At 33.0% G+C, this 25501-nt stretch overlaps 1 protein-coding gene across 2 annotated transcripts in view; it reads left to right on the top strand.

The window, feature by feature from the left end:
* Positions 1–25501, top strand: part of PKHD1L1 (PKHD1 like 1) — a 140147-nt gene that overhangs the window by 41049 nt on the left and 73597 nt on the right. Inside the window, exons 18-32 of one of the 2 annotated variants that reach the window (XM_039853718.1) lie at positions 394–551; positions 1475–1588; positions 2998–3147; positions 4160–4284; positions 5430–5593; positions 6825–6997; positions 12536–12683; positions 13203–13357; positions 15149–15271; positions 15966–16071; positions 19089–19199; positions 20376–20540; positions 21549–21670; positions 23150–23282; positions 23770–23965. In XM_039853718.1, coding sequence (XP_039709652.1) covers positions 394–551; positions 1475–1588; positions 2998–3147; positions 4160–4284; positions 5430–5593; positions 6825–6997; positions 12536–12683; positions 13203–13357; positions 15149–15271; positions 15966–16071; positions 19089–19199; positions 20376–20540; positions 21549–21670; positions 23150–23282; positions 23770–23965 — 2143 coding nt within the window. Of the gene's footprint in view, positions 1–393; positions 552–1474; positions 1589–2997; positions 3148–4159; positions 4285–4944; positions 5003–5429; positions 5594–6824; positions 6998–12535; positions 12684–13202; positions 13358–15148; positions 15272–15965; positions 16072–19088; positions 19200–20375; positions 20541–21548; positions 21671–23149; positions 23283–23769; positions 23966–25501 lie in introns of those variants that run through there. The other variant, XM_039853719.1, reaches the window with a different exon arrangement.

Below are 25501 nucleotides of genomic sequence, written 5' to 3'. Positions count from 1 at the left end.
AATGCATAAACAGGCCTCACAGGCTTGGGGCTATTTCCTGAAATGCAGCTCTGTACCCTATTCTTATCTTAAAAAAAAAAAAAATGGCACCATCCCAGCCTAGCCCTTTACCCTAAGATGGTGGTACTGACACAAAACTAAAAGAATTTTTGGAATATCCAACTGCGCATTGATTTTTACGTCATGGTCTCAGCACCTCTTTCTGTTTATCTGCTGTTTTCCTATTTCTGCTATACATAAATCTGCCCAAATTTGAAGATCTGCAGTTTCCCATCATCTTTCTTTTGTGATAATGGAAAGATAAAACCAATTTTGTTAAATTTGAGCATCTACTACGGATCTATTGATGTTTTTGTTAATTAACTTAAAATTCTGTTTGGTACTTGATTGCAGGAGACTTTAATATGCTTGGTTATGAAGTATTTGAAGGGCATAACGTCACACTGGATATTACAGAACAAACCAAAGGAAAACCCAGCTTGGACACATTCACTCTGAACTGGGGTGGGATCATGTCTAAGCCTCTTATCCCATGGTCATCAGAAGCTGAAGTATGCTCTATGTTAATTTTTTAAACAGAAAGCTATTTAGGCATCACCTTTCTATAAAAACAAACAAACAAACAAACAAAAACACTTTAAAGAGTTGTAATACACTCTCCCACTTGGCATGATGGGTTAGTCAACCCAAAGTGAGCAGAGAAGGGAGGAAATATTGCAAAGACAGGGAATGAAAGGGGATTTCTTAGATCTAGGGCAACAGGATCCAATGTATCTCCATACGGGGCAGCTGTTCGTAAAGAAAGACTGTTATGAGTACTGAAGTTTGACAACTACCTATGCAATGAGTTTAGGTTAATATTTGTTTGATGATTACACATCATATGGCATCTCAGGTCTTTAGTTCTAAACGCTATTTATATCTGTTCTTTGCCAAAGAAATAGATGTGGAAATTGTAGGAGACCTCGTGAATGTGTATAGATTCCTATGTAATCCAGAATTATTTATTATATTTTAAACAGTCCTAAATACAGGCTTTCAGTATCTGTATGTCTCCTTTTGAAAAAAGAGAATGCGTTGGATTGTACCATTTTTTCCCAGTTACTTTTGGGTTAATTTGGAAAACCAGTCATTTGGAATCTGTTTAATTGGCTGCTAATTCGTTTAGGTTTGTCTCATTGCTCTCCTTAAAAAACTGTTAAACAAATATGTCTACCTTAGTACTAATTAAGTAAGCCAACATTAGCCAATTGGATGTAACTGTTGTCATTCTAAATTAAAACTCCTGAAAAAGTCACGGGACACTACATGTATTATTTAGGAAATGATCTCATAATTATGGCTAAAATTTGTGTATTATCTTATGACTATGTTGAAATTCGACTATGACTAATTCATAGAATTATCAGTAGAATTACTAATGTTTTAACTCTCCATGAAAAAGAAGTTACTAAAGTTCATATTATTATTTTAGTTTCAGGCAGCAGTGGAAGAAATGGTTAGTGCTAAGTGTCCACAGCAAATTGGAAACTTTGAAGAAGGATATGTTGTGAAATACTTCAGAGATTATGAAACTGATTTTAACCTGGTATGGAATGTTTAATGAACTGCAAAACTGACCAAATAAGAATTCATATAATTGTTTGGAATTTTGTCATTTCTTTTTGGAACTAGCATTAATTCCTTTATTGTTCAAAGTCAAATTACATATCTAATCTTTTGGTAAGGTTTCTTCTGGCATCTCTTTGCATTATAAAATGATCCATTTGCGAAAGCAGTATTTATACCACACATGAATTTCTTGAGCAAAAGAAAATAGGCAAAATGGGAAAATGTAATATCTCTAGGTTTTTTTGTTTGTTCTCTTCACTTGGATGCAGATTATATCTCCTTTCTTCACTGGCTTCAGAGAATACAATTTATAGTAGGGCATTGTATAGTAAATTTTGAGATGACCCTCTGGTCAATTAGTATAATATCTAATGACTATTTCTTTGTGAGATATAAAGGTTTATCTTTGTGATATACAGTAAAGAAAATTTAGACTTAAGGAAGCCAGATAATCACCATTTCCAAGGGAATATTATCAGAATAAGAAATATTCAATTCAATTCAATACTCTAGAAATAAATGAGTCTTTAAAATCTACATATCACACGATGCTTTATATGAACAGATTTATTAGTAAAAAAAGGGAAAATCTTAGGCTATGTTTTCAACTTAATTTAGTAAATCTACATGTATCTGGGCTCTCCTATACTGAATGGAGTACTTGCAGCCATGGGAATTACAAGTAATTTACATTATATCCCTTTCCTACTTTATCCCATCATCATTACAACACACTTTCTTCGCACCACCTTACCTTGACTATTTGCATTTCCCAGCACTACTCGCTCAGATCCTTGCTTCTTTGCACTTATTTTACCCTCTTTCTGAAGCCCCTTGAACCCCCCCTTTTAAAAAATAACTCTTGTTTATCTTTAAAGACAACTCGTATGTCACTTCCTCTGAGTCATCTTTCTTGATGCTTTTCTGTGGGTTTATGTGAGGCCTCCCTTCAGCTTTGTTTTTATAATCCTTAGTTCCTTTGTCCCAAATTGGGAGGTTCCTATGTTTAGGAATAGTGTTCTTCACCACTTGAACCATGAAAATTAAACAAAAAGCACACAAATGAACAAACTTACAAAAACCTGGCACACAGTGAACACTAAATAAAGGTTTGTAGAAGGAAGGACTAAATATCTTTATGGAGCTTATAATATAAGGGAAAGATAAGATGGGAAATAATCTAATACAGGCACAAGGGATTATGTGATTATGGATCCAAATGAGTGATATAGGATGAGAGCTTTAGAATTTCAAAGAGAGGACATTTCAAGTTACAGTTGGGGAGCAATGGAATCTGAGTTGGAATTTGAAGGACTTGTGTGGAATGTTGAGGAATAAAGCAGACAGTAAATCATGTTGTCATTTGAAATGCTGCCGTTTCTGTAGGAAGATATTAATAGAGGGCAGAAGACAGCTGAAACTGATGCTTACTGTGGTCGTTATTCCCTGAAAAACCCAGCTGTTCTTTTTGACTCAGCAGATGTTAAACCAAACCAACTACCATATGGAGACATTTTATTATTTTCTTATAATCAGGTAAGCTCAGCAAAATGACATGTTAATTAAATTGGTAAAATACTTTGGTAATAAAATTTCATGAAATTTTCAGATACGGAAAAGTGCCTGTCATGTGAAATCATGTCACATTGGACAGGCACTGCGGTTCACATTCTGGGTGCTTGTGAATTCCTCTTCTGCTAATTCGCGAAATAAGAAATTAAAATAATGTGCAGTACCACGCTCATGTATTCTGCTTTATCTCACAATTTCAGAAAAAAATTATTTGCACAAAAACTTAAAAACTAAAATAAATATAACTTTTTAGATATTCCTTCATTAATTCAGAAGAAACAAAAATGAATAGCCATCATAGAGTGTTCTCAAGTATCTAATCAGGGAAAAGTGAAATAAAAATCAAGAGAAGAGGAGATGGCAGTTTTAGGATAGGTATTTAATACTAGCAATCATAGCTTTACCCTAACCCTGTCTCTGGTTTTAAAATTCTCAAATTGTAGCATATGTTCTAAAGTTTAAAGTTCTAAATATATTCAGCATTCTTAAGGTGTTGCAGACCAATTAAATTGGTATTTAATGACTATTTTACAGTGACTTCTCCATCTCTAAATTCTCAGCCATATTCACATCTCAATTAATCTACCTGAATGTTTCTCTCTTTTCTCTATGTATAATGGACTTTTAAATTCACTGAATAGTTCAGTTAGAGCCAGACTTAATTCTTCTATAGCTCTATGACTATAAGGAGTGAATTATTTTCATTTTTTAAGGAAGCCATATCTAAGAAAACAATAGAGAATTAATCATTAATTGTAAGGTCACTTCAACTCCACCTCCTCTTCTATAAAATCTTCCCTAATTCTTCTGCACCTAATTGGCTGAAGTTAATCATTCCTCTGTGTGTTCTGATACATTTTTTATGAAAATGCTTACTAGATATATACTGGATTGGATTGAATTAATTTGAATTGTTACGAAACAATTTAATGGTAGGGTATCGTTACTGATTTTTTTTTTCATATTTTCTGTGTAGTTATGCTTAGCATACAAAGGATTCCTGGCTAATAACATTGGTCTAAAATTTAAATACCAAGACAAAAGCAAGATTACTAGAAGCACTGATATACAGTTTACATATAATTTTGTATATGGAAACAAGTAAGTTACACTTTGAATTTGAAAACTTTAATTATGCTATAGTATATAAACTACGGAGATAAAACAAACTCATTTCTTGTTTGTTAGTTTTTGAGAAATTATGAGCATCATGAGTTAAACTGCAGTTTTCCTGCCCTGGATATAAGCTTCCTACCAGAAATAGTTGTGTCAAAAATAAATATATAGATTATGAAAATAAAAATTAGTCTGGTGTCATCATCGCCCATGACCATTTGAAAGACAAAACAATGGTAAACTGCTCAGTATTTCTAATTTTCTAAGTAGTAGTTTTTAAAACTTCAGAATAATATAACTTTATCAATTTAAAGAGCATTTTAACTTATCGTAGTGCTGCTATAATTTTCTAAAACTGGTATTCTAAGCTTTGTTACACCAGATGTAGATCCCATGATGAGTTTGCAAACCATGAAGAAAATGAGAATAAAAAATGCCCAAACAACCTAGACAGTTGTAGCTGATGTAAAGATTATTATTTTACTATATTTAGTCATTTGGATGGCAGTATTTATCTCTTTGTTACAAACTCTCATAGCTGAATTGCTTAATTGCAATTTATGGGAATCTAATGCAGTTAATATTTAATGGAAAGTCTGAATCTAAATTACACAATTAAAAGGTACTGTGCTATAAATAACTTAGCACCTTTTTTTGCCACTTAGGACAGCAGACAATGCAACTCCAGTGAGCTCTTTTGGAAGTAATAGCGAGTTCCAGTTTTGCTTCTTAGTATTGGGCTGAGTTTACTGTTTTTTCCCTGATATAGTTTACTTCATTCTTGTGTCTTGTTTTTGTTTATGTGTTCTACACCAAGGTGCATGCTCCTTGGTTTCCTTACCTGTTGTTACAGAAGATTTTACATTTCTGTGGCTACTGCCAAGGCTACAAATTAAAAAAAAAAAAAAAAGCTACGTTTGGATGCAACATTAAATCGTTTACTGCCAGAGTTAAGTTTCTTCCTGCTGTCCCTTGTTATGGCTGCTTTTCTGTGCTAATAAAGTATACTCGATGGTGTTCTTGTGTGTGTGTGGCGGGGGGGAGGACCTTTTACTCTTTGAGATTTTAATGCTTTTTATAATATATTTGTTTACATTACTGATCTATATACCTACTTAACCATATTTCAGCTGGACATACACTTGCATAGACCTTCTGAACCTCATACAAACCAAATACACTGGGACTAACTTTTCTCTTCAGAGAATTAGTTTACAGCAAGCATCAGGATCACAGTCCTTCTATGTGGATATAGTATACATCGGACAGACATCTACAATGTCAATACTGGATGGTATGTTGTATAATTTCATATCTACTTAATATAAATTTATTTTGTAGTAAAATCTTACCATGAAAATTATTTATATTTTTCAGTTTAGATAGAAACAGTCATCTGTAAATATCTGTGTTATTCTTTTAGCAAAATAATATTATTATTTAAATCATTACTTTTTAATGAATAGGGCCAGGTGATTATTCTAAGAATAAGTGCATCCTTAATGTAAACTTTGTCATTATAGCAAGAATTAGCCTTTATAGTCCTGGATTCTGTTTATAGATATATTAACTGTAGCAAATATTTTCAATTTCTTTTGTTTGATTTTTTTGAGAAACAAACTTCCAGGTTAGAGATCTAAAGGCAACTGTTGACACTGTCGTTGTTAATGTTGACATTGACATCTGTTTGGTAAGACTGAGCGGAACCTTTCCACGGACTTGACAGTGATGATTAGTAATGTGATAAATGAAAACTTTTTTTCTAGTAGTCTTAGCATTGTTTTTCTAGTAATGTTAGTAGACTCATATATATAAGCTGTGGTAATAAAATAATTTAAATTAAACTGTGATTTTAAAAAAATTCACCCTAACTCCAGTCACCTTAAAAAGTGACTTCCGACTTTTCAGAGGAGTTTTGGAATCTTTCCCTTTGGAACTGTTTTCAAGTGCAAGGTTATGAGTCAACTGGTAAAAAAAAATTAAACGTTACTACTTTACTCACTCCTTCTGAATCCACTATCACCAGATCTATGTTATGACTGGCAGAACAAGTGTAATGTACAGCTGATTTGTGCTAGGATAAATGTTTCAGTTCATTAAACATTTATTTAGCACCTACCATGTAGCAGGCACTGTTTCAGATACTAAAGGAAGAGCAGTGAACTAGACAATGCCAGTTCTGCCCTCATGGGCACACATCCTGGTGGGCACCACATCAGGGCACCTAGAACAGAGCAGAGCTAACCAGCCCACAGAAAGCTACATGGAACCCAGAGTTTGGTGACTTTTAAATAACAATTTAAGCAATTTTTTGTTTTACCTGATGAAGCTCATATATCAAAAGACTTAAAGCTTTGTATTCTGGAAGTGAAAATTTGCTAACTAGTTACCTTAAAATCTTTTTTCTAAAACTTAGTTCTAAACAGCTTATTCCATGACATGTGGGTATTATTTGATGGTGATTTTTATTTTTTAGCAGTAGAAGCTATATAATTTTATTTCCCAATTATTTTTATGTTCTTTAGAAATGCCAAAGAGAAGACTTCCAGCATTAGCAAATAAAGGGATATTTTTAAAGCACTTTCAGGTGAATCGGACCAAAATTAATGGATCAAGTATGACCAACCAATATTCTGTCACCATGACTTCATATAATTGCAGTTATAATATACCCATGATGGCTGTGAGCTTTGGGCAGGTAAGCCTAGAATTTTACAAGTTACTGTTGTCAACTTATAAAACATTAGCTTTGATCTAATAAATTTTCTTTTTAATTTTTACACATAGCTGACATAAAGATTGAATATTTTTTAATAAGACAAGACACTTATTCTAACAATAAATGAAGACTTAGAGGCCTGTTGAACTTAAGCTTGAAAATTCACTTTCAACATTAAAAAATGTCTTCAAAAATATATCTATGCGATAAAATGGGAAAATAGCCTTAAGGAATAGTCAGATTTAAGTAGAATTTTCTGTGTTGATTTAAAAGAAACAGTTGTAGGCTCTTGCTACCTTTTTATAGCCACAGCCACCTCCCTCCCTCCTGCACCCCTTTTATTTGGTAATTACGATATATACATCTCTATAATTTTGTCATTTCAACAATGTTATGTAAATGGAATCAGACCTTACATAATCGAACCAGGATGTAGCCTTTAGAGATTGGCTTTTCACTCAGTATAATTGCTTTGCGATCCCTCCCCGTTGTCGTATATATCAGTGGCTTGTACATTTTGATTGCTGAGTAGTAGATAATGGTATGGTTGCCCCAGTTTGTTTAACCACTTACTCATCGAAGGACATTTGAGTTGTTTCCAGTTTTTGGCCGTTACAAAGCTGCTATAAATATTAATCTCTGGGTTTTTGTGTGACATCAATTTCCATTTTTCTGGGTTAATTGCCCAGGAGTGTAATATGAGGTCATACTGTAAGCACATAGATAGTTTTGTAAGAAACCATCATATTCTTTTCCAGAGTGGGTTTACCATTTCCACTCTCACCAGTATTGTAAGGGTGATTCAGTTTCTGTATAAACTTGCCAACATTGTCATTATCGCTATTTTTTATTTTAGCCATTCTGATAGGGTGTGTATTGATACTCATTTTGGTGTTAATTTGTATTCTCTAATGGCTATATTCTCTTCTATGAAATTTCTCTTCATTTTTTTGCCCAATTTCTAATTGAATAATTTTCTTATTGTTGAGGTTTTAGAGCTCTGTGTATATTCTTTCTAGATATAAGTCCTCGGTTAGGCAGATAGTTTGCAAATATTTTCTCCCAGTCTGTACCTTGCCTTTTCATCTTATAGATAAGACCTTTTGTAGGACAAAAGGCTTTAGTGTTTTTTTATAATTTAATTCTTTAAGTATAGTCTGTGTACAATCTTACATTGTTTATATTACTTTTGGAGGTACAATATAGTGATTAGACATTTTTATACCTTACATTGTGATCACTTCACTAATTTTAGTAACCATCTGTCATAATGATTGTAAAATCATAATATCATTGACCGTATTTCTCTTCCCCTTTTCACCCATCCTCCCTCCCCATCCCTTCTAGTAAGCACTCCTTTGCTCTCTGTTTCTGAGTCATTTTTGTTTTGCTTGTTTATTTTTTAATTCCACTTTTAGTGAAACCATATAATATTTGTCTTTCTCTGCATGACTTATTTTACTTAGCATAATACCCTCTAGATCTGCCCATGTTGTCACAAATGACAAGATTTCATTTTTTTATTGCTGTATAATATTCCTTATATATACCATATCTTTATCCATTCATCTGCTGATGGACACCCAGGTTGCTTTCATATTTTAGGTATTCTAAATAATGCTGCAATGAACACAGGGGTGCATATAATTTTCTAAATAGCATTTTCATTACCTTTGGATAAATACTCAGAAGTGGAATATACTTTATATTATATAGTATATCCATTTTTAGTTTTTTGAGGCATCTCCATGCTGCTTTCTATAGGGGTTGCACCAGTTAGCAGGCCTACCAACAGTGCACAAGGGTTTCCTTTTCTCTACATCCTCACCAACACGTTATTTGTTGATTATTTTGATAATAGCCATTCTCACTGGTGTTTTGGGATCTCATTGTGGTTCTGATTTGCATTTCTCTGATGCTTAGTGATGTTGAGCATTTTTTCATACGTCTGCTGGCTATCTGTATGTCTTATTTGGAGAAATGTCTTTTCATATCCTCTGCCCACTTTTTGATCAGATTTTTTTTGTTTTTTGTTTTTGTTATCGAGTTGTATGAGTTTCTTATGTATTTTGGATATCAACCTCTCATAGGCTATATCATTAATACTATAATCTCCCATTCAGTGGGTTGCCTTTTTGTTTTGTTGAAGATTTCCTTCACTGTGCAGAAGCTTTTTAAATTGATGTAGTCCCATTTGTTTACTTTTTGCTTTTGTTTCCCTTGGCCGAGAAGATATATTGGAAAAAATATCACTAAGAGCATGTCAGAGAGTTCATTGCCTATGTTTTCCTTTAGGAGTTTTATGTTTTCAGACCTTGTATTTAAGTCTTAACCTATTTTGAGTTTACTTTTGTATATTGTATAAGAGAGTGGTCCAGTTTCATTTTCTTGCATGTATCTGTCCAGTTTTTCCAACAAAAGGATGTCAAGTGGAATTTATCCCAGAGATGAATGAGTGGTTCAATGTTTGCAAAACGATGTGATTCATCCCATCAACAGAACCAAGGATACAAATCATACGATTATCTCAATAGATGCAGAAAAAGCATTTGAAAAAATTCAACATCCATTTATGATAAAAACTTCCCAAAAAGTGGGCATAGAAGAAATTTACCTCAATTTGATAAAGGCTATATACTATGATAAGCACACAGCTAACATTATACTCAATGGTGAAAAGCTGAAAGCTTTTCCTTTAAGATCAGGAACGAGACAATGATACCCACTCTCACCACTATTATTCAACATTCTGTTGGAAGTTCTAGCCACAACAATCAGATAATAAAAAGAAATAAAAGGCATCCAAGTAAGAAAAGTAGAAGTAAAACTGTCACGAAATACAGATGACATGATACTATATACAGAAAACCATAAAGAATCCACCAAAAAATTAATAGAATAAAATAATTCAGTAAAGTAGTAGGATACAAAATTAATATTCAGAAATCTGTCATGTTCTTATACATAGTAACAAATAATCAGAAGAAGAAACGAAGAAGACAATCCCATTCACAATTGCATAAAAAAGAATAAAATACCTAGGAATAAACTTAACCAAGGAAGCGAAAGACCTGTACTCTAAAAACTATAAGACATTGAGGAAAGAAATTGCAGAGAACACAAATAAATGGAAGAATATACCGTGCTCATGGATTGGAAAGATTAATATTGTTAAATTGACCATCCTACCCAAATCAATTATAGATTCAGTACAATTCCTATCAAAATACCAATGTCATTCTTCCCAGAATTAAAACAAATAATCCTAAAATTTATGTGGAACCACAAAAGACCCCGAATAGCCACAGAAATCTTGAGAAAGAAGAACAAAATGGAAGGTATCATGCTCCCTGATCTCAAACTACACTACAAGGCTACGGTAATCAAAAAGCATGATACTGGCACAAAAACAGACACATAGATCAATGGAACAGAATAGAGAACCCAGAAATAAACTCTCTCTTACTTATATGGTTAACTAACCTATGACAAAGGAGGTAAAAATATACACTAGAGTAATAATAATCTCTTCAAGTCTTTAATTTTGATGAGATCCAATTTATCAATGTTTTCCTCTTATGAATGGTGCTTTTAGTTTCAACTCTTAAGAACTCTGCTTAACCCTAAGTCCTGAAAATTTTTATTTTTTTTCTGAAAGTTTTACAGTTATACAGTTTCGCATTTAAGGCCATGATTGTTTTGAGCTAAGTTTTGTATAAGACGTGAAGTTTCAGATGGAGGTTTATTTGTTTGCTCCAATTACTCCAGCACCATTTATTGAAACAGCTGTCCTTCCTCCGTTAAATTAATTTTACACTTTTGTCAAAAATCAGTTGGGTATGTTTATGTGGGTATATTTCTGGATTCTCTATTCTGTTCCATTGTTCTATGTGTTGATCCTTCTACCAATACAAATACCCTTGATAACTAGCTATATAGTAAGTCTTAGCATTGGGAGACTGATTCCTCTCACTTTATTCTTCTTGTGAAAAATTGTTTTAGCTATTCTAGGTCTGTGTCTTCTCATATAAATTTTGGAATAGCCTTGTTTATGTCTACAAAACTTTGTTGGTATTTTGATAAGAATTGCATTAAATCCAGATTTTTCTTTTTTTGGAGAGACTTAACACCTTTATTATCTTGAGTCTTCTAATCCATGAACACAGTGCATCTCTCCATTTAGTTAGGTCTTTCTTGCTTTTTTTTATCAACATATTTAGGTCTTCTTTGATTACTTCATCAGCATTTTGCAATTTTCAAGTCATATCCAGTACATGTTTTGTTAGATCTCTATGTAAGTCCTTCATTTTCTTTGAAGCAATTGTAAATGGTCTTGTGTTGTTAATTTTGGTTTCCACATGCTTGTCGTTTGTATAGAGAAACGTGATTGGTTTCTGTGCATTGATATTATATCCTGCAACCTTGCTGAACTCCATGATTTTTTTTACAAAGGAAATACACTCATGTAATCACTACTCAGATCAGGATAAAGAAAATCATTAGCTTCCAAGAGGCTTCCTTGTGCCTTCTTCTTGCTATTAGATTGCTTACTTCTCACCCCTAGATAACCACTGTTTTGACTTCTATCACCATTAATTAGTTTTGCTTGTTTTTAATCATATCAATGAAAAATTCAGTATGTACTCTTTTGCATTTAGCTACCTTTGTTTGATATTGAGAGATTCATATATTACATGTGGCTGTACGTAGTTCGTTGTTTTTATTGCTTTACAGTATTCCATGGCATAAGTATACCACAATTTATCCATTCTATAGCTGGACTTTTGCATTATTTCCAGTTTGGAGCGATTGTGAATAAAAACATTATGAAAATTCTTGTATATGTCTTTTGGGTCTTAAGTTTACTCATTTCTGTGGACAGTGAGGCTTATAGTTCTAAATTCCAGAAAGTTAACAGATAAGTAACTGTGAGGGATCAGAAGCAGGAGAATATTATTTTCACTATTAGAGTTACAATCTATGAATGTTTATAGTACATGTAGCCTTTGTCAACTGATTGGCACTCAGTATTAGACAGGTGTTTCCTGAGTCTGGATCAGTCACTGTACTGACCATTCACTTCTTCATATTGTTAGTTATGTTTTCAAACAACCCTCATATGTTATTTCTTCAATTAGAGTTTTAGGATTTTGATAGCCAAGACCACATCTCATGTCTCTTTGTCTCCCCACAGTGATTAGCACTGTACCTTGAACAGAATGACTGCTCAATAAATATTTGTTCTTTGAGTGATGGAGGGTACACTCTGAATTAATGAGGTATTACTGTGGTTCCAGCTGATTGCTGCATGGATGACTTAGTTGACTTTGGCCTTATTATTGCAGCTATATAGGTATGGTCTGTGTTGATTTATGTGACTCTCCTTAATGTTCTGAAGAATCCCCAATACCTGAGGCTCATTTATGTCATGTCACAAAAGTGTACCATGGTGAAATACTAATCATGTTAGCCATTGTTACATTTAATCGTTTTATCAATATTTATTTTTGAAATTAGATCATCACAAATGAGATAGAGAATGAGTCTGTTTACAGAGGAAATAATTGGCCAGGGGAGTCAAAGATTCGTATTCGAAGAATTCAAGCAGCATCTCCACCTCTAAGTGGCAGCTTTGACGTTCAAGCTTATGGACATAGTCTCAAAGGTATATGAAAAAAGTTCAGAACATGTACATGTGTCAATTGGATAGAGCTGATGTAGACAACCATAATAAACATTTTGGTGTATTTCTTTCTAATATTATTTCTCTACATGATTTATATCATTGAAATGTCAGTAATGTAAAGCTAAACGATCCAGAACAAATTACATTTTCACATTTTCTTTATCACCTCACCAGATTTTCCAGGTTCTATTCCCAAAAGTTTGGTTCTCTTGTAAATCCATGGCTTATTGGTTGTCTGTAAAGTTAAAGTTAATTGATATTAACAAGAAAAGTATTTGAGCCAAGGCTGTAATCTGAGGTGCATTACTCGTGTAATTTTTTGTTTCCAAGAAATAAATAAATTCTTGGCATTAATAGGATGCAAATTCATTTTTACAATATTGGAAAAAGACAGTTAATTTACATGATAATACATAGTATACTTTCCATGTATTTTAAGGATGAAATTGGTTTTTGAATTTTTGACTCCTGCTGTTTCCAATCCCTCTGTGAGCTCAGGCCTCCCCGCTGCAGTGTCAGCTACAGATTTACAGTTTGCTCTCCAGAGCCTGGAAGAAGTGGGAAGAGTCTCTGTTACACGAGAGGGAACTTGTGCTGGATTCTCATGGAACATCAAGTGGAGAAGCTCATGTGGAAAGCAGAATCTTCTACAGGTCCCCCGAGTTGTCTTGGTTTCTGTTTTCTTCTACGTGTTGCATGTTTACTTGTACTCCGGTTCCTTCAAAAAAGAATTGGAGACTATGTATATTTTTTTAAATGCCAACTCTAGACTAAACATTAAAGAAAGGAAGTTGAGAAGATTATTCTAAATGAAGTTGAACAGATGTTCTCTCTTGTGGAGAATAGCTGTTGATACTTTATTCCCTATCCCCTCTGTAAAAAGTCCAGGAGGATGAGTTAGAAGATCCTTGACAGGGCCAGGGGGAACCTAGGCAGGGTCAGTCTCAGAACTAAATCTGGGTATATGTTAGTGGAGAGGGGCAAACATAATCAGCCTCACCGTCTGTAATGCTACCACTATGCACGAGAGCTGTCTTCTAGGGCCTTGGATGCTTTTGTGGTTTTAAAGATGACCTTTCCAAGTTCATAAGGGAGTCACACCTTAAGCTCTCACCTAATTACCTTTACTTACTTAGAGTGTGAAGGGGGCAGTGGAGAGAAGCATCAGGCCCAGAGTATGTGAAGGAGAATAGTCTAGAAGAGACTGGGGCTCAGATTAAAAAGGTTGTGTTCTCTTTTCATCATGAGGAAATAGTAAATTACTTTGACCTTTTTAGAAGATAATTTAGTAGTACCTAAGTTTAGATACCTTAGGATTCAGCAATCTCAGCTGTATAACTCTCTACTACTGAAATAATAATACAAATATCAAATGATATAGGCACAAAAGTAGTCACTGCAGCATTATTTGCAATAGTAAAAACCTAGAAACCTAAATCCCCATCAATAGAAAAAGGGTTGTTAAAATGACACAACCTTAGCATGAATACCATGCAGACATATGTAGACACACATATATTCATTCACCTAGAAAGATATCCATGACAGAAGGTGGAAAAAATACAGAACTGTATAAAAAAAAAAGAGGATGAGAGGGAAGAGAAGACCAAAAAAAGGTATATAAACAGAATACAATGTACCACACATAGACTACATATGGGGTTTAGTGTAAGAAAACACATGGTCTGAAACTAGAAATGGAAAATTCCACAAACGAGACAGCTCCAGTGACTGGTCTCCCTCTTGGAACTTCTCTGGTGTCTACACATCTACTTCCTTCTCTCTTTCCTGATGAGGCTCTGCTTCTTCATCACTTCTCATTGCTCTGGGTCACATGATCCATCATAGAGATGCCTATCTCTTTGCTAGCCCCTGTACACATCACCAGATTGCCATATTGGCAGAGAGATTTTGGAATGACCAAGTTTTTTAATTTGTTTTCCTTTTTACCATTACAGAAAATAAAATTCTATGAGTGGATGAAAAACCAGGGTAGTCAGAGGTGAAAAATGCTAAATGGAAAAAGTTGACTATTAGGTAGAAAGAGGACTAAATTTATCAATTTTTCAACAATCATTTATCAAAGTGGTCTTACTCAAAGAAAAGCATAGAACATTTTGAGAAAAATTTAGTACATTTATTTTATTTAAGCATATTTTATTCTAAAAATTCAAGTTAATTTTAGTCGTTTAATTCAAGTTGTAGTTGATGTAATATATAATAATTCAATGATCTTAGCATTTTTTCTTAGATAGATTATGCTAATTTTTGAAGAGGCTTCTTTTCCAAGAAATGTGACTAAAATGGTTTTGAATGGGTTTTTCTTTTTTTTCCATTCTTTATCTTTTGTTTGCTTTTGACCACATTTAAATTTGAAAAAAGAAAAAACTAGAGTGGTTATATTCATCATACCTTTCTAGTAAAATAATTTTGTCTAAAAACAGGTTAATGATTCCAACATTATTGGTGAAAAGGCTAATATGACAGTTACAAAGGTAAAGGAAGGTGGTTTATTCAGACAGCGCATACTTGGGGACCTACTTCGTACACCCACCCAACAGCCACAGGTATTTTTTAAACTTTCCTCATGATTTTTAACATAATTTTATAACTAGGTGTAACACAAGCCTGGTAAAACAGGAAAGGCGACATCTTTATTTTTATGTGAATATTTGTATTAACAGTTGATCAACTCAATAATATTATTTTATGAACTTTGGGAAAGTCATCTTTCTTATGATAAAATAATAGATTTATGAGCTCTACTACTATCTGTTAAAATTCAAAAATATATTATTTTATTTAACCTTTACAGTAACTCTGTGAAGTAATTTTTAATGTTACCATTTTAATGATGAGGAAATTAGAGTGTAAGGAATTGAGGTGACTTTTCCAAGAATAACCTTTATTTTTCTTCATAGCATTCAACATCACCATGCATTTACTTTATTCTTATTCTTATTTATAGTCTTATGCAACTATCATCTCACTCTCACTAGAATATAAGTTGAGTAGAGCAGGGATGTTGTCTGTTTCGTTTAATGTTGTATTCCTGTAATGACAGCTTTGCCTGATGTAGAGTGATTGCATTGCTGAATGAATGAATGAAGTGTCAAAGCAGAAAAAGTGTAATTAGAATAAAATAATTTTTGTAAACAAGGAAACAAGTAAAATTCCATCATTTGTTGTAAATTCTATGCATTTCTACTGACCATGCTACCTCTCTACCTCTGTTCTCTATCTCTGTTTTTCTATTTGCAGGTTGAGGTCTATGTCAATGGAATTCCTTCTAAATGTTCAGGTGACTGTGGATTTACCTGGGATCCTGCGACGACTCCCATAGTCAGAGCCATAAGACCTTCCCAAGGTAACCTCCTGCATTTCAACTTGGAGTATTAGGGAGAAAACAACTAGCAAAAATGCAAATTCCGATAATGATTTTTTTATATGCTAGCAGTTCTACAGAGTGAAAAAAAATCTATCAGATCAGAAAGCTATAGAAAGATCATTAATGACTTATTTTTGAGAAAGAAAAAAAAAAACCTTTGTGGTTGGCTTATCAGTCTTCTACTTCTTCAGTTTCATTACATTAGAATCCACCTCTAAAATTTCACTCTGATATTGAGACATTTTTCTTAAACTACACTATTTAGGGTATTAATTGGAATTTTTCATCATATGAGACCACTTCTTCTAGGAGATTTAGTACTAAAAGGCTAATAATGAGACAGCTGCTTTTTAGTAAAAGAAAATAATTAGGTCCTAGAGTTGAGGAGAAAAGATAGAGAAATTATTGCTAAGAACTCAGCCTAGGGGGACATATTATATCATATCTTCATAGTACGTGATTGTTTTAAAAAATGTGATTACACTTTGTGTCTGAACTCCCAAGACCGAAATAAACAGCAGGACTAAAGATTCTAAAGAATGGCGCTTTTTATTTTTTCAGTCAGAAAGATAAGCTTAGATCCTATAATCATAAATTTAGTCTTGGTAGTTAGTAGGAAAACTCACTGTGACAAATTAGCCAGTTCTTCCTAGAGCCCCTATTAAGATGAAGAAGCGGGAAAGGGAGCAAAATAAATTGATGGAGAATGAGCAATATAATTTTGCCATAATTGCCGAGATTTTAAGAGCAAAGAAATTGTAGCTAAAGATAACTGCACAAGACGTTTGCAAGTGTTTTAAGGTAGATGTCTATAATCATTTTTAATGCTTGCCTTTTAGTGTAAGGTCAATACTGCCAGTTTCAGCAGGTACAATAGCAATTGGAGTTATATCATTGCCTGCATTGTTGATCTGATCCTCTTCAATCTTCCTTTTGACAAGCCTAAAATGATTGAAGTGTAATTATATATCAGAAAAGAAACTTGAAATTTAAAAAATAATATGTCTTTGTGTTGCGAGAATATCTTCTTCAGATTTTTATGGTAATGATATTAACTTTGGGATAATTCATGTTACATGGGGTCAAATCTTTCAAGAATAAGGATTTGATGAACTTTAAATTGGTTATAGTCCTTTGGTGTCCTTAGTTTTGTATCCATCTTTGTGTTTTGTAATGGATTTCCTGAAAAAAAAATATTTCTTACTTCAAATAATTAACAACCTGAATTACTTTTTGCCACATTTTGATAAATTTAATAATAATGAAAAGGTAAGTATAAATAATGCTATAAAAAAAAACCCCATATTCTCTTCACTGAAAATTAACAGCTGTTGACATTTTGTCATATTTACTTCCAATCACCAGTTTGAAAAGAGGATATTACAGGAACAGCTGAAGTTGTTCCTCTTTAAGCACCATCCCAAGTCCAAGCTGCCTACAAATTTCTCCAGAGGAAAATACAGTAATTAATTTTGTGTGTATTCTTCCATGCCATTTTTAATACCTTTTGTATATAACACACACAGTAATTTTACCGGGTTTTTTTCTTACTTTTACAAATGAGATATTACAATGTAAATATTATTTGCATCTTTTATCATTCGGCATTCATTTTAAGAAATATTTATATGGTTTTATGCATATCTAATTCATTACTTTAAAGTATTTCATGACTAAATCAATTTATTTGTTTATTGATGGACATTTGGATTGTTTACAGCTTTTATTTTACAAATAAGACTCTATTGAGCTTTGTTGTACAAATCTCCTATTGTATACATGCTAGAGTTTATTTAGGGTATATGTCCAGATGTGGGATTGCTAGGTAATAATTGAGTATATGTGTATTCAGTTTATTAGATGACCAAATTGCTCCCCAAAGTGGCTATACTTCCAGCAGGTATGAGAGCATCATATTCCCCACATTCTTGTCAATATTTGGTATTATCAGCTTCCTAATTTTTGTCAATCTGCTGGGCAAAAGAAGTTATCATTGTTTTAATGTGTCTATTCCCTGATTAGTAATATACAGGAGCATCTTCTTGTGTTTTTCTTAGACTTTTAGATTCTTTCTTCTTCTTCAAATGGCTTATTAACATCCTTTATCCATTTATCAGATTGTCTTTATTTATTGACTTGTAACTCCATGCTGCATATTATGTTCACAAATCCTTTGTACATGTCTTCTTTTAGTATATCAGTTGTGTCCTGTTGTATTATCTTGTTCATGGAAACATTTAACTAATTAGCTTATTCTAATTTATATATCTTGTCATTTATGGTTAACCATGGCTTTTTGTATCTTATTTAAGAAATCTATCTCTATATTAAAGTCATTAAGATATTCAAGTTTTCTTCTAAAAGTTTAATGTTTTGTTTTTCATTTTTAGCTGTTTAAATCCATGTGGCATCTTCGTTGTGTGTGATATTATAGAAGTAGGGTGACTATATCATTTGTTGATCAAATCTGGATGCTTTTAAGAGTTGAATGGAAAACTATTAAGTATATGATGCTGGGACAGCAGGTGTAAACCAGGAATATCCTACATACTTGAGGACATAGATCACCTTAGATTAAGGAATCTTATTTTATTTCAAATAGAAAGTATCCACAGCACTTATTTTACAGTTTATCATTTTCTCACAAATTTGTGATGGTTCTGAAATAGTCTAAATTACCATATAGGAATATTTGTTTAATTTCTTTGTTGTAAGAATAATTTTCCTTTCCTCACTTCATTTTATTCTCCCAGTCAGATATTTCTTTCCACTAACCTCTATCAACAGATAGATTCAAAATAAGATGCAATATAGAGCAATTAGGTGGAAAAAAAATACCATTGCTAAATAAATATCATCCCCCCCTTGCTTGCTTATAGGCTAATTATTTATATCTTTTAGAAGATAGACTTATTTTCCTCTGAGAAATATCTGATTTTGTAACAACAGTTTCTATGTTTTGTCATTTTAACATTGTTATTTAAACTTATTTTCAGGGTCCTATGAAGAAAGCACAATTCTAACCATATTAGGCTCTGGATTTTCGCCTAGTTCAGCTTTTTCAGTCTCGGTTGGATCAATAGGTTGCTCTCTTCTTTCTGTGGATGGTAGGTCCTTTTAAAAATTATTATTATTGGGTCTAATTGTCCTTTTCTAAAAGCAAGTGCAATCAAAGAGCACTATTATCCTATAGAGTACCCTATGGGGTCGTAAAGTTGGCAAACTGCCCTGGATAAATGTCTTATCTTTTTAATCTTTGGTTATGACCACACATTAACTCTTTTATTGTGATACAGTGTCTTTATCCCATGATAGTTGATTTTTGTTCTTTTTTTCTTCATAAACTGATAACATGAAATATTTTCTACCTGAAATAATATAAAATAATATCGAATGTCAACAATAATTTGAAATATTAAAAATTAAAAACAGCCATTAAAAAAGAAAATTTTCCTTCTTTGGCATGTCTCTGGGCCACTGAACTATATAAATTTCTGCTCTGGTATTCCACGGTCCCTCTGCCTGTGCTCCACATTAGTCATACAGCAAGAGTACATGGCCATCTTCCTCAACTTCTAGCCCGACAGAACCTCCATCCATTAACATAGAATTTAAAGATTATTCATATTTTTTATTCATGGAAAAAGAGGGCCACAATTATTTTTTCCCCATAAATATTACTTTTCATAAGGCTAGCTGTATTTCTTAATAATTTTTATATGCTGAAGTCATATAAGCAAATCTTTCATATTATTTAAGTTGTTTTTAATTTAGATCTTCTATGCATTCCTGAGATCTCATAATCAATTTTGGACCTGTATTATAAGTGCATGTATACTGTTCAAAGTGAAATGAAAAATGTGTTTTCATTTAGTTTTCGATCGCCTTTCTTGATTAAACCTAATATTTTACTCACTTTGTGACATAAACAATATATTGGACTAAAATTTTTAGAATTATTGATATAAATGATCTTACAGATTGGGTTTTTAAGTTATTATTATTACAGTAACCCTTTTTTTACCACAGTAGCAATCAGGAGCAAATTGTTTACTTTGCTTTCATTATTATTTTACCTAACTCTTCTAGGAGTGTCTGATTTATAACATCAGGTAGTTTGTGAAGATTTTTTTTTCTCCTATTAATATTTAAGTAGTTTCCCTTAGATTTATTTCCTAGAATATAAAACTGAAGGCCAATGTTTATACTGTTAAATATAAAATTTCGGTAATTTTATCTCATTAAAACATTTGCTTTACAATTTTCTTCTTTTTTATCACAAGAAAATGAGATCAAGTGCCAGATACTGAAGGGAAGTGCTGGACGTTTGCCGGTGGCTGTGTCTGTAGATGATGTTGGACTAGCACAAAATGTAGAGGATGAGATATTCTACTTCGTTTATCAGAATCAGATCTCACACATCAGACCTGCTTCTGGGAGCCTAGCAGGTAATAGTTAGTTGTTCTAAACAAAGAAAACTGCATACATTTCCATCATTTCATTGTACTGTTTCCAGAACAGGGTGAAAGGAGAAGGATCCAAAACTCCTTCATATAGAACAAAGGAGATTCCCCTTTTAGAAGGCACAGTGATTAAGTGGCTGACTAATTCTTTTGTTTCTTATAAAACGCAAGTCAGGGTGACTGCTTATACTTACATCTTAGGTTATTGAATTAATATCATCAATTATTACATGTTTCTATAACAAGCTCATCAATTATGTCAAGATAAGATTTATTAGTTATTATTCTGCTTACCAGCTGCTCCATTTGTAACCACAGTCTCAGTGGAGCTACTTGACCCAGAAAAAGTTCCGGGAATAAACTGGGGAAAGAAAGGCTGATGAAGAAGATGAAAAGAAAATAACACACATTTTGCCTGTTCTGTTTCATTTCTTTTGTGTTTTATTTGTTTTGTTTTGGTTTGGTTTGGTTTTGGTTTTGTTTACTATGCTTAGTTTTGGGGTTTTGTGCTGGTCTTGAACTGTTTGGCGTGTTTTGTGTTTTTATTTTACTTTATTTTCTTGGGATTTTTTTTTTTTTTTTAGTTTTCCTTTTACTTTGGAGGTATTAAAATTTGAGGTTTGGTAAGAGTCTTAATTCATTCTCATGTCCCACCCATCCAATGGTTGAGCAAGTAGAAACAGCGTAGTTTCTCTTTAGGATGAAGAAGGAACTATGGAAAATAACAGCTGCTGCTGGTAAAGTCCCAAAGCAAAGTTGTCTGTAAATCTGTTATTTCATTAAATTGCTTGACCCAGCTCCTTTATGGTTCGAGCCTTCAGAGCTCAGGCTCCGGTGTGATGTGATTGTATATATCTGGTTCCCGATCTATTTGCCAACCCATCTCTTGGATGATTAGACAATTCTTAAATGATGAGTCAGATTATTGCCAAAGTTTCTTTTTGTCATAGTTAATCTGTTGTCGTTGGGTGGTTGTTGTTGTTCCTTATGTAGGTGGTACTCTTCTCACTCTATCTGGATTTGGCTTTCATGAAAATTCAAAGATATTAGTTGGAAATGAAACCTGCAGCATGATCGATGGGGATCTGAATAAGATAACCTGCAGAACACCAAAAGTAAGGCTTCTGATTTTAGTCCTTTTTTTTCCTAAGTGTGAAATCTTATGAATTAGGGAACATCTCAGTAGAGGTTTAAACAAAGGACATATTTACCAAGGAAGTGCAGAGTGTCAGTGATGCTCTTTAATAGTTATTTCTTCAACATCTTTCTGCTAATATCCAAATATAAAATATCATTCCATATTCTAGATACTTAAAATCATTAAGGAAGACAGACACATAAAGCAATATTAAACAGTGTGTTCCATTTAATTAGACGTAGATACAAAGTAAAGATAAAATATTTGGGAAGTTAGCATTGATATGATGGCTAGGTGGAGGGTCAGGGGAGGGAGGGAGCAATTGGGGGGATCATTTTAAGAACTATATAGATATCTAACCAATGTACTGTATACTTGAAAGTAATTTAAATAGATTTAAAAAATATGTGGGAAGAGAGTATTAGAGTTTCACAGAAAACTTGATGTTCTGTTAGAGCTGGAAGGATGGATGGGCATTGACTAGGTAAATCAAAGGATGAAAAAAATTAATACAAATAAATAGTTTAAAAATTCAGGGAAGCAAACTTAGACATTAGTTTTTAAACAGGAACTTATATTTTAAATGTGTTAAAGTTTCAGTTTGTTGACCAAAAATTCCAATGTGAAGTTCTTCCAAAATATTCCATTTTAGAACTAATCATTGTTCTTTATTTAAAAAAAATAGTGTTTAAATTAAAAACCAAGACTCTGATTTGCTTATTACGTGCAAAAGGATGATGAATCCAGTCACTAACATTAAAAAAATGTAGCAGACTAAGGTGGGTATTATGCAGTTGAAATCTTTAAGAAAAGTAACTTTGAGCACACATTGAACTGAATGATGGAGATGAGAATCTGGAGGATATGGTAAATTAAAACTTACTTTGTTCAAATTATGTCATTCAATTAAACACTGCGTGTGCATGAAGTAAATACTAGATGTAAAAAGTGTTTTTCCTAATTGGGAATTGTACATGTACTGTGTCACCGAAAACAGCAAATATTTTTTTAGGGGTCCAAGTGTTAGTTTTGGATTCTGGAATTAGGTCAGCTAAAGATACAATAATGTGACTTGTTAGTGAAAAGGAATAAAAATTATATTTAAGTGTATTTTAAGAGTAAAAAGTCAAAATTTTTTGTATCTTATGTTTTATCAGTTAGAGAATCACTTATCTAGAGCATCTCAATTATATTGCCAAGCCTTCAGGAATCCAATAATATAGGTGCAATCAAATTTATCAAAACCACTGTATCATGTACGTTCATCTAAAGAATTCAAACATGTAACCTACATTTGAAACCAGGACTTCCTAAATATCTGAAAACTGACTCATGATTTTGAAACAAAACATCTTCGGAAGTTTATTTTTAAAAATTCTGTTTGTTTTTAGCCATTGGATATCTGTAGCTCAACATTTAACATTTTCTAATTGTTTTATTTTTTCTCTTATTTCAGAGAACTGAGGGCACAGTTGATATTTCAGTAATTACCAATGGATTTCAAGCCATGGCAAAGGATGCTTATAGTTATAATTGTTTACAGACTCCAGTCATAACTGATTTTAGTCCAAAAGTACGGACAATACTAGGTAAGAAATTGTTCAATAAGATCGGTTATTTCACACACACACACACACACACGCACGCACGCACGCGCATGCACGCACACACACACACACACACACACACACACCATTACAACCATTTCATACAATGGCTTTTGTGAAACAGTTTCTCTCTTCTCCCAGTTCTGTTTCTTAACCATAGGTTAGTTTTTTTTTTAACCATAGATTAGTCTATTTATTATTTCACTTTAACCATGCGCAATGGGAGAAAAATATTAATTTTTTAAGGAGTACTTTGCCATCTTTATTTCCTCTGTGAAACAGTTAAACATGGATTCTGTCTCCATGTGGCAGCTGTCAGCTCTTTCACTGATTTTTCTTTTGCCCCTGAAAGTGTTAGGATTTCCTAAATCCAGTGAAAGATATGAGATGAGTTGGTTTACTTAATATGCAAATTGCATACTGCATAATAAGTTGAACCTTTTCATAAAACTTTTTTTTTTAATAATAGGAGAAGTTAATTTAACGATTAAGGGTTATAACTTTGGAACTGAACTCACACAAAGCGTGGATGTGTATGTTGGAGGAAAACCCTGCCAGGTTCTTCACTGGAATCTCACAGATATCAGATGTCTCTTACCCAGGTTGCCTCCTGGAAAACACGATATCCATCTAGAAGTCAGAAACTGGGGTTTTGCATCAACAAGGTGTGGTAACGAACACAAAATTGATGGAATTGTGGAAAATATGGGGCTAATAGTATTGGGATCAGAAAAGAAATAGTCATTAACCTTATAATATTCGGTTGCTTTTCTTCACCTTTCTACTACCCTTTTGCAAGAAGTTCTGATAATATAAAGTTCAATAAGATGCTTAGTTTTGAGACAAATATTCAGATTAGGTTATAAGATTATATAATTAGATTTATATGTATGCCGCATGATTTTCATTCATTCTGGAAATACTTATCACTTAGTTACTAGGGGGCAGGCACTTGCTCGAAACTGGATTCATAGTGGAGAATAAGAGGGACATGTCTTCCATCCTTAGTGATGCCACAATTTTGTTGAGGAGGTAGATTTCACACAGAGGATTACATCAAAAACTTAATTATAAATGGGAAAAAGGCTATGAACAAGAGGCATAAGATGTTGTAAGAGTATATAATATAGAAAATTAACTTTCCTGAGGGAAATGGAAGTGTTCTCTGAAAAGATGACAATTAACCCAAGAAATGGCAGGAGCTGGCTATCTGAGGGAGAGGATGGATAGAATCCTTCTCCAACTCTAACTTTCTTGTGTTTAGTATTTTCTTCCCCAAAGCTGTTTGTTAACTGGTAAAATTTTAGTTCTGGCATAGGAAGTTATAGGTTTAGAATACATAGAAAAAGAGGAAACTGAAATTTAGGGTTTAAAAAAAAATGCAAGTAAAGCTGATGTTGGAGTGGAAAGAGAAATGATTGCAGCAAAATCTTGTGGGAGGTGAGAGAAGATGAGCAATGTAACGTACACCTCAGATCTACTTCCTCTCTTAGATTCACAGGGCAAAGCTCACATGGGTTCCAGAGTAGCTGTTGGCTTGCGCTTTCGCATAATGACACACTGGGCAGAGCTGATAGCATACAAACTGTATTTGGGTGACAGGTCAAGAAATACCAATTTTGTTATGCCGAGGAAGTTAAACAAAAGTTAACATAAAGACTCATTCAAGTTATAGTGAGAGCTGGGATGTGGGAGTCAACTCCATATGTCAGGTCAGAAAAACACCATATGATTTGATGGCCTCTTAGCAGACGCACTGTAACAAAGCAAAGTAAATTAAAAACCCGCTCATTGAAATAGTGGGGAGAAAGATCAGGGCAAGTTTCCAACAAACGTAGAATGATAAATGCAAATTAATTGCACGAAACTTTTATTATTCATATAAAATATATAGAATTTCATTGCTATTCTTTTTTATAGACAATGTTGCCTTTATGTTTTAGTCTAATGAATATATAAAATATTTTAAAGGATTTCTTGTATTTCTTGTGATTTCAGTTCTCATAATCATATTTTTCCATAATATTTTAAGATTTTTTAATCTCAAATTCTTCCACCATGGGATTTTCAAAAATCTAATTTTCATAGTTAGAGAGAAACTATTATCTTTATACCACCAACCAAATTGAGGTTCATGATAATTATCAGATTAGTTTGAAAAAGTTTTATCTAATTATTTAATTACTTCCTCTTCTTAAATG

Source organism: Pteropus medius, unplaced genomic scaffold (assembly GCF_902729225.1).
Source record: "Pteropus medius unplaced genomic scaffold, Ma_sr-lr_union100, whole genome shotgun sequence".
Classification (NCBI taxonomy): Eukaryota; Metazoa; Chordata; class Mammalia; order Chiroptera; family Pteropodidae; genus Pteropus; species Pteropus medius.
Note: the sequence above shows the minus strand (reverse complement) of the source record. Positions and strands in the feature narration are given on the sequence as shown.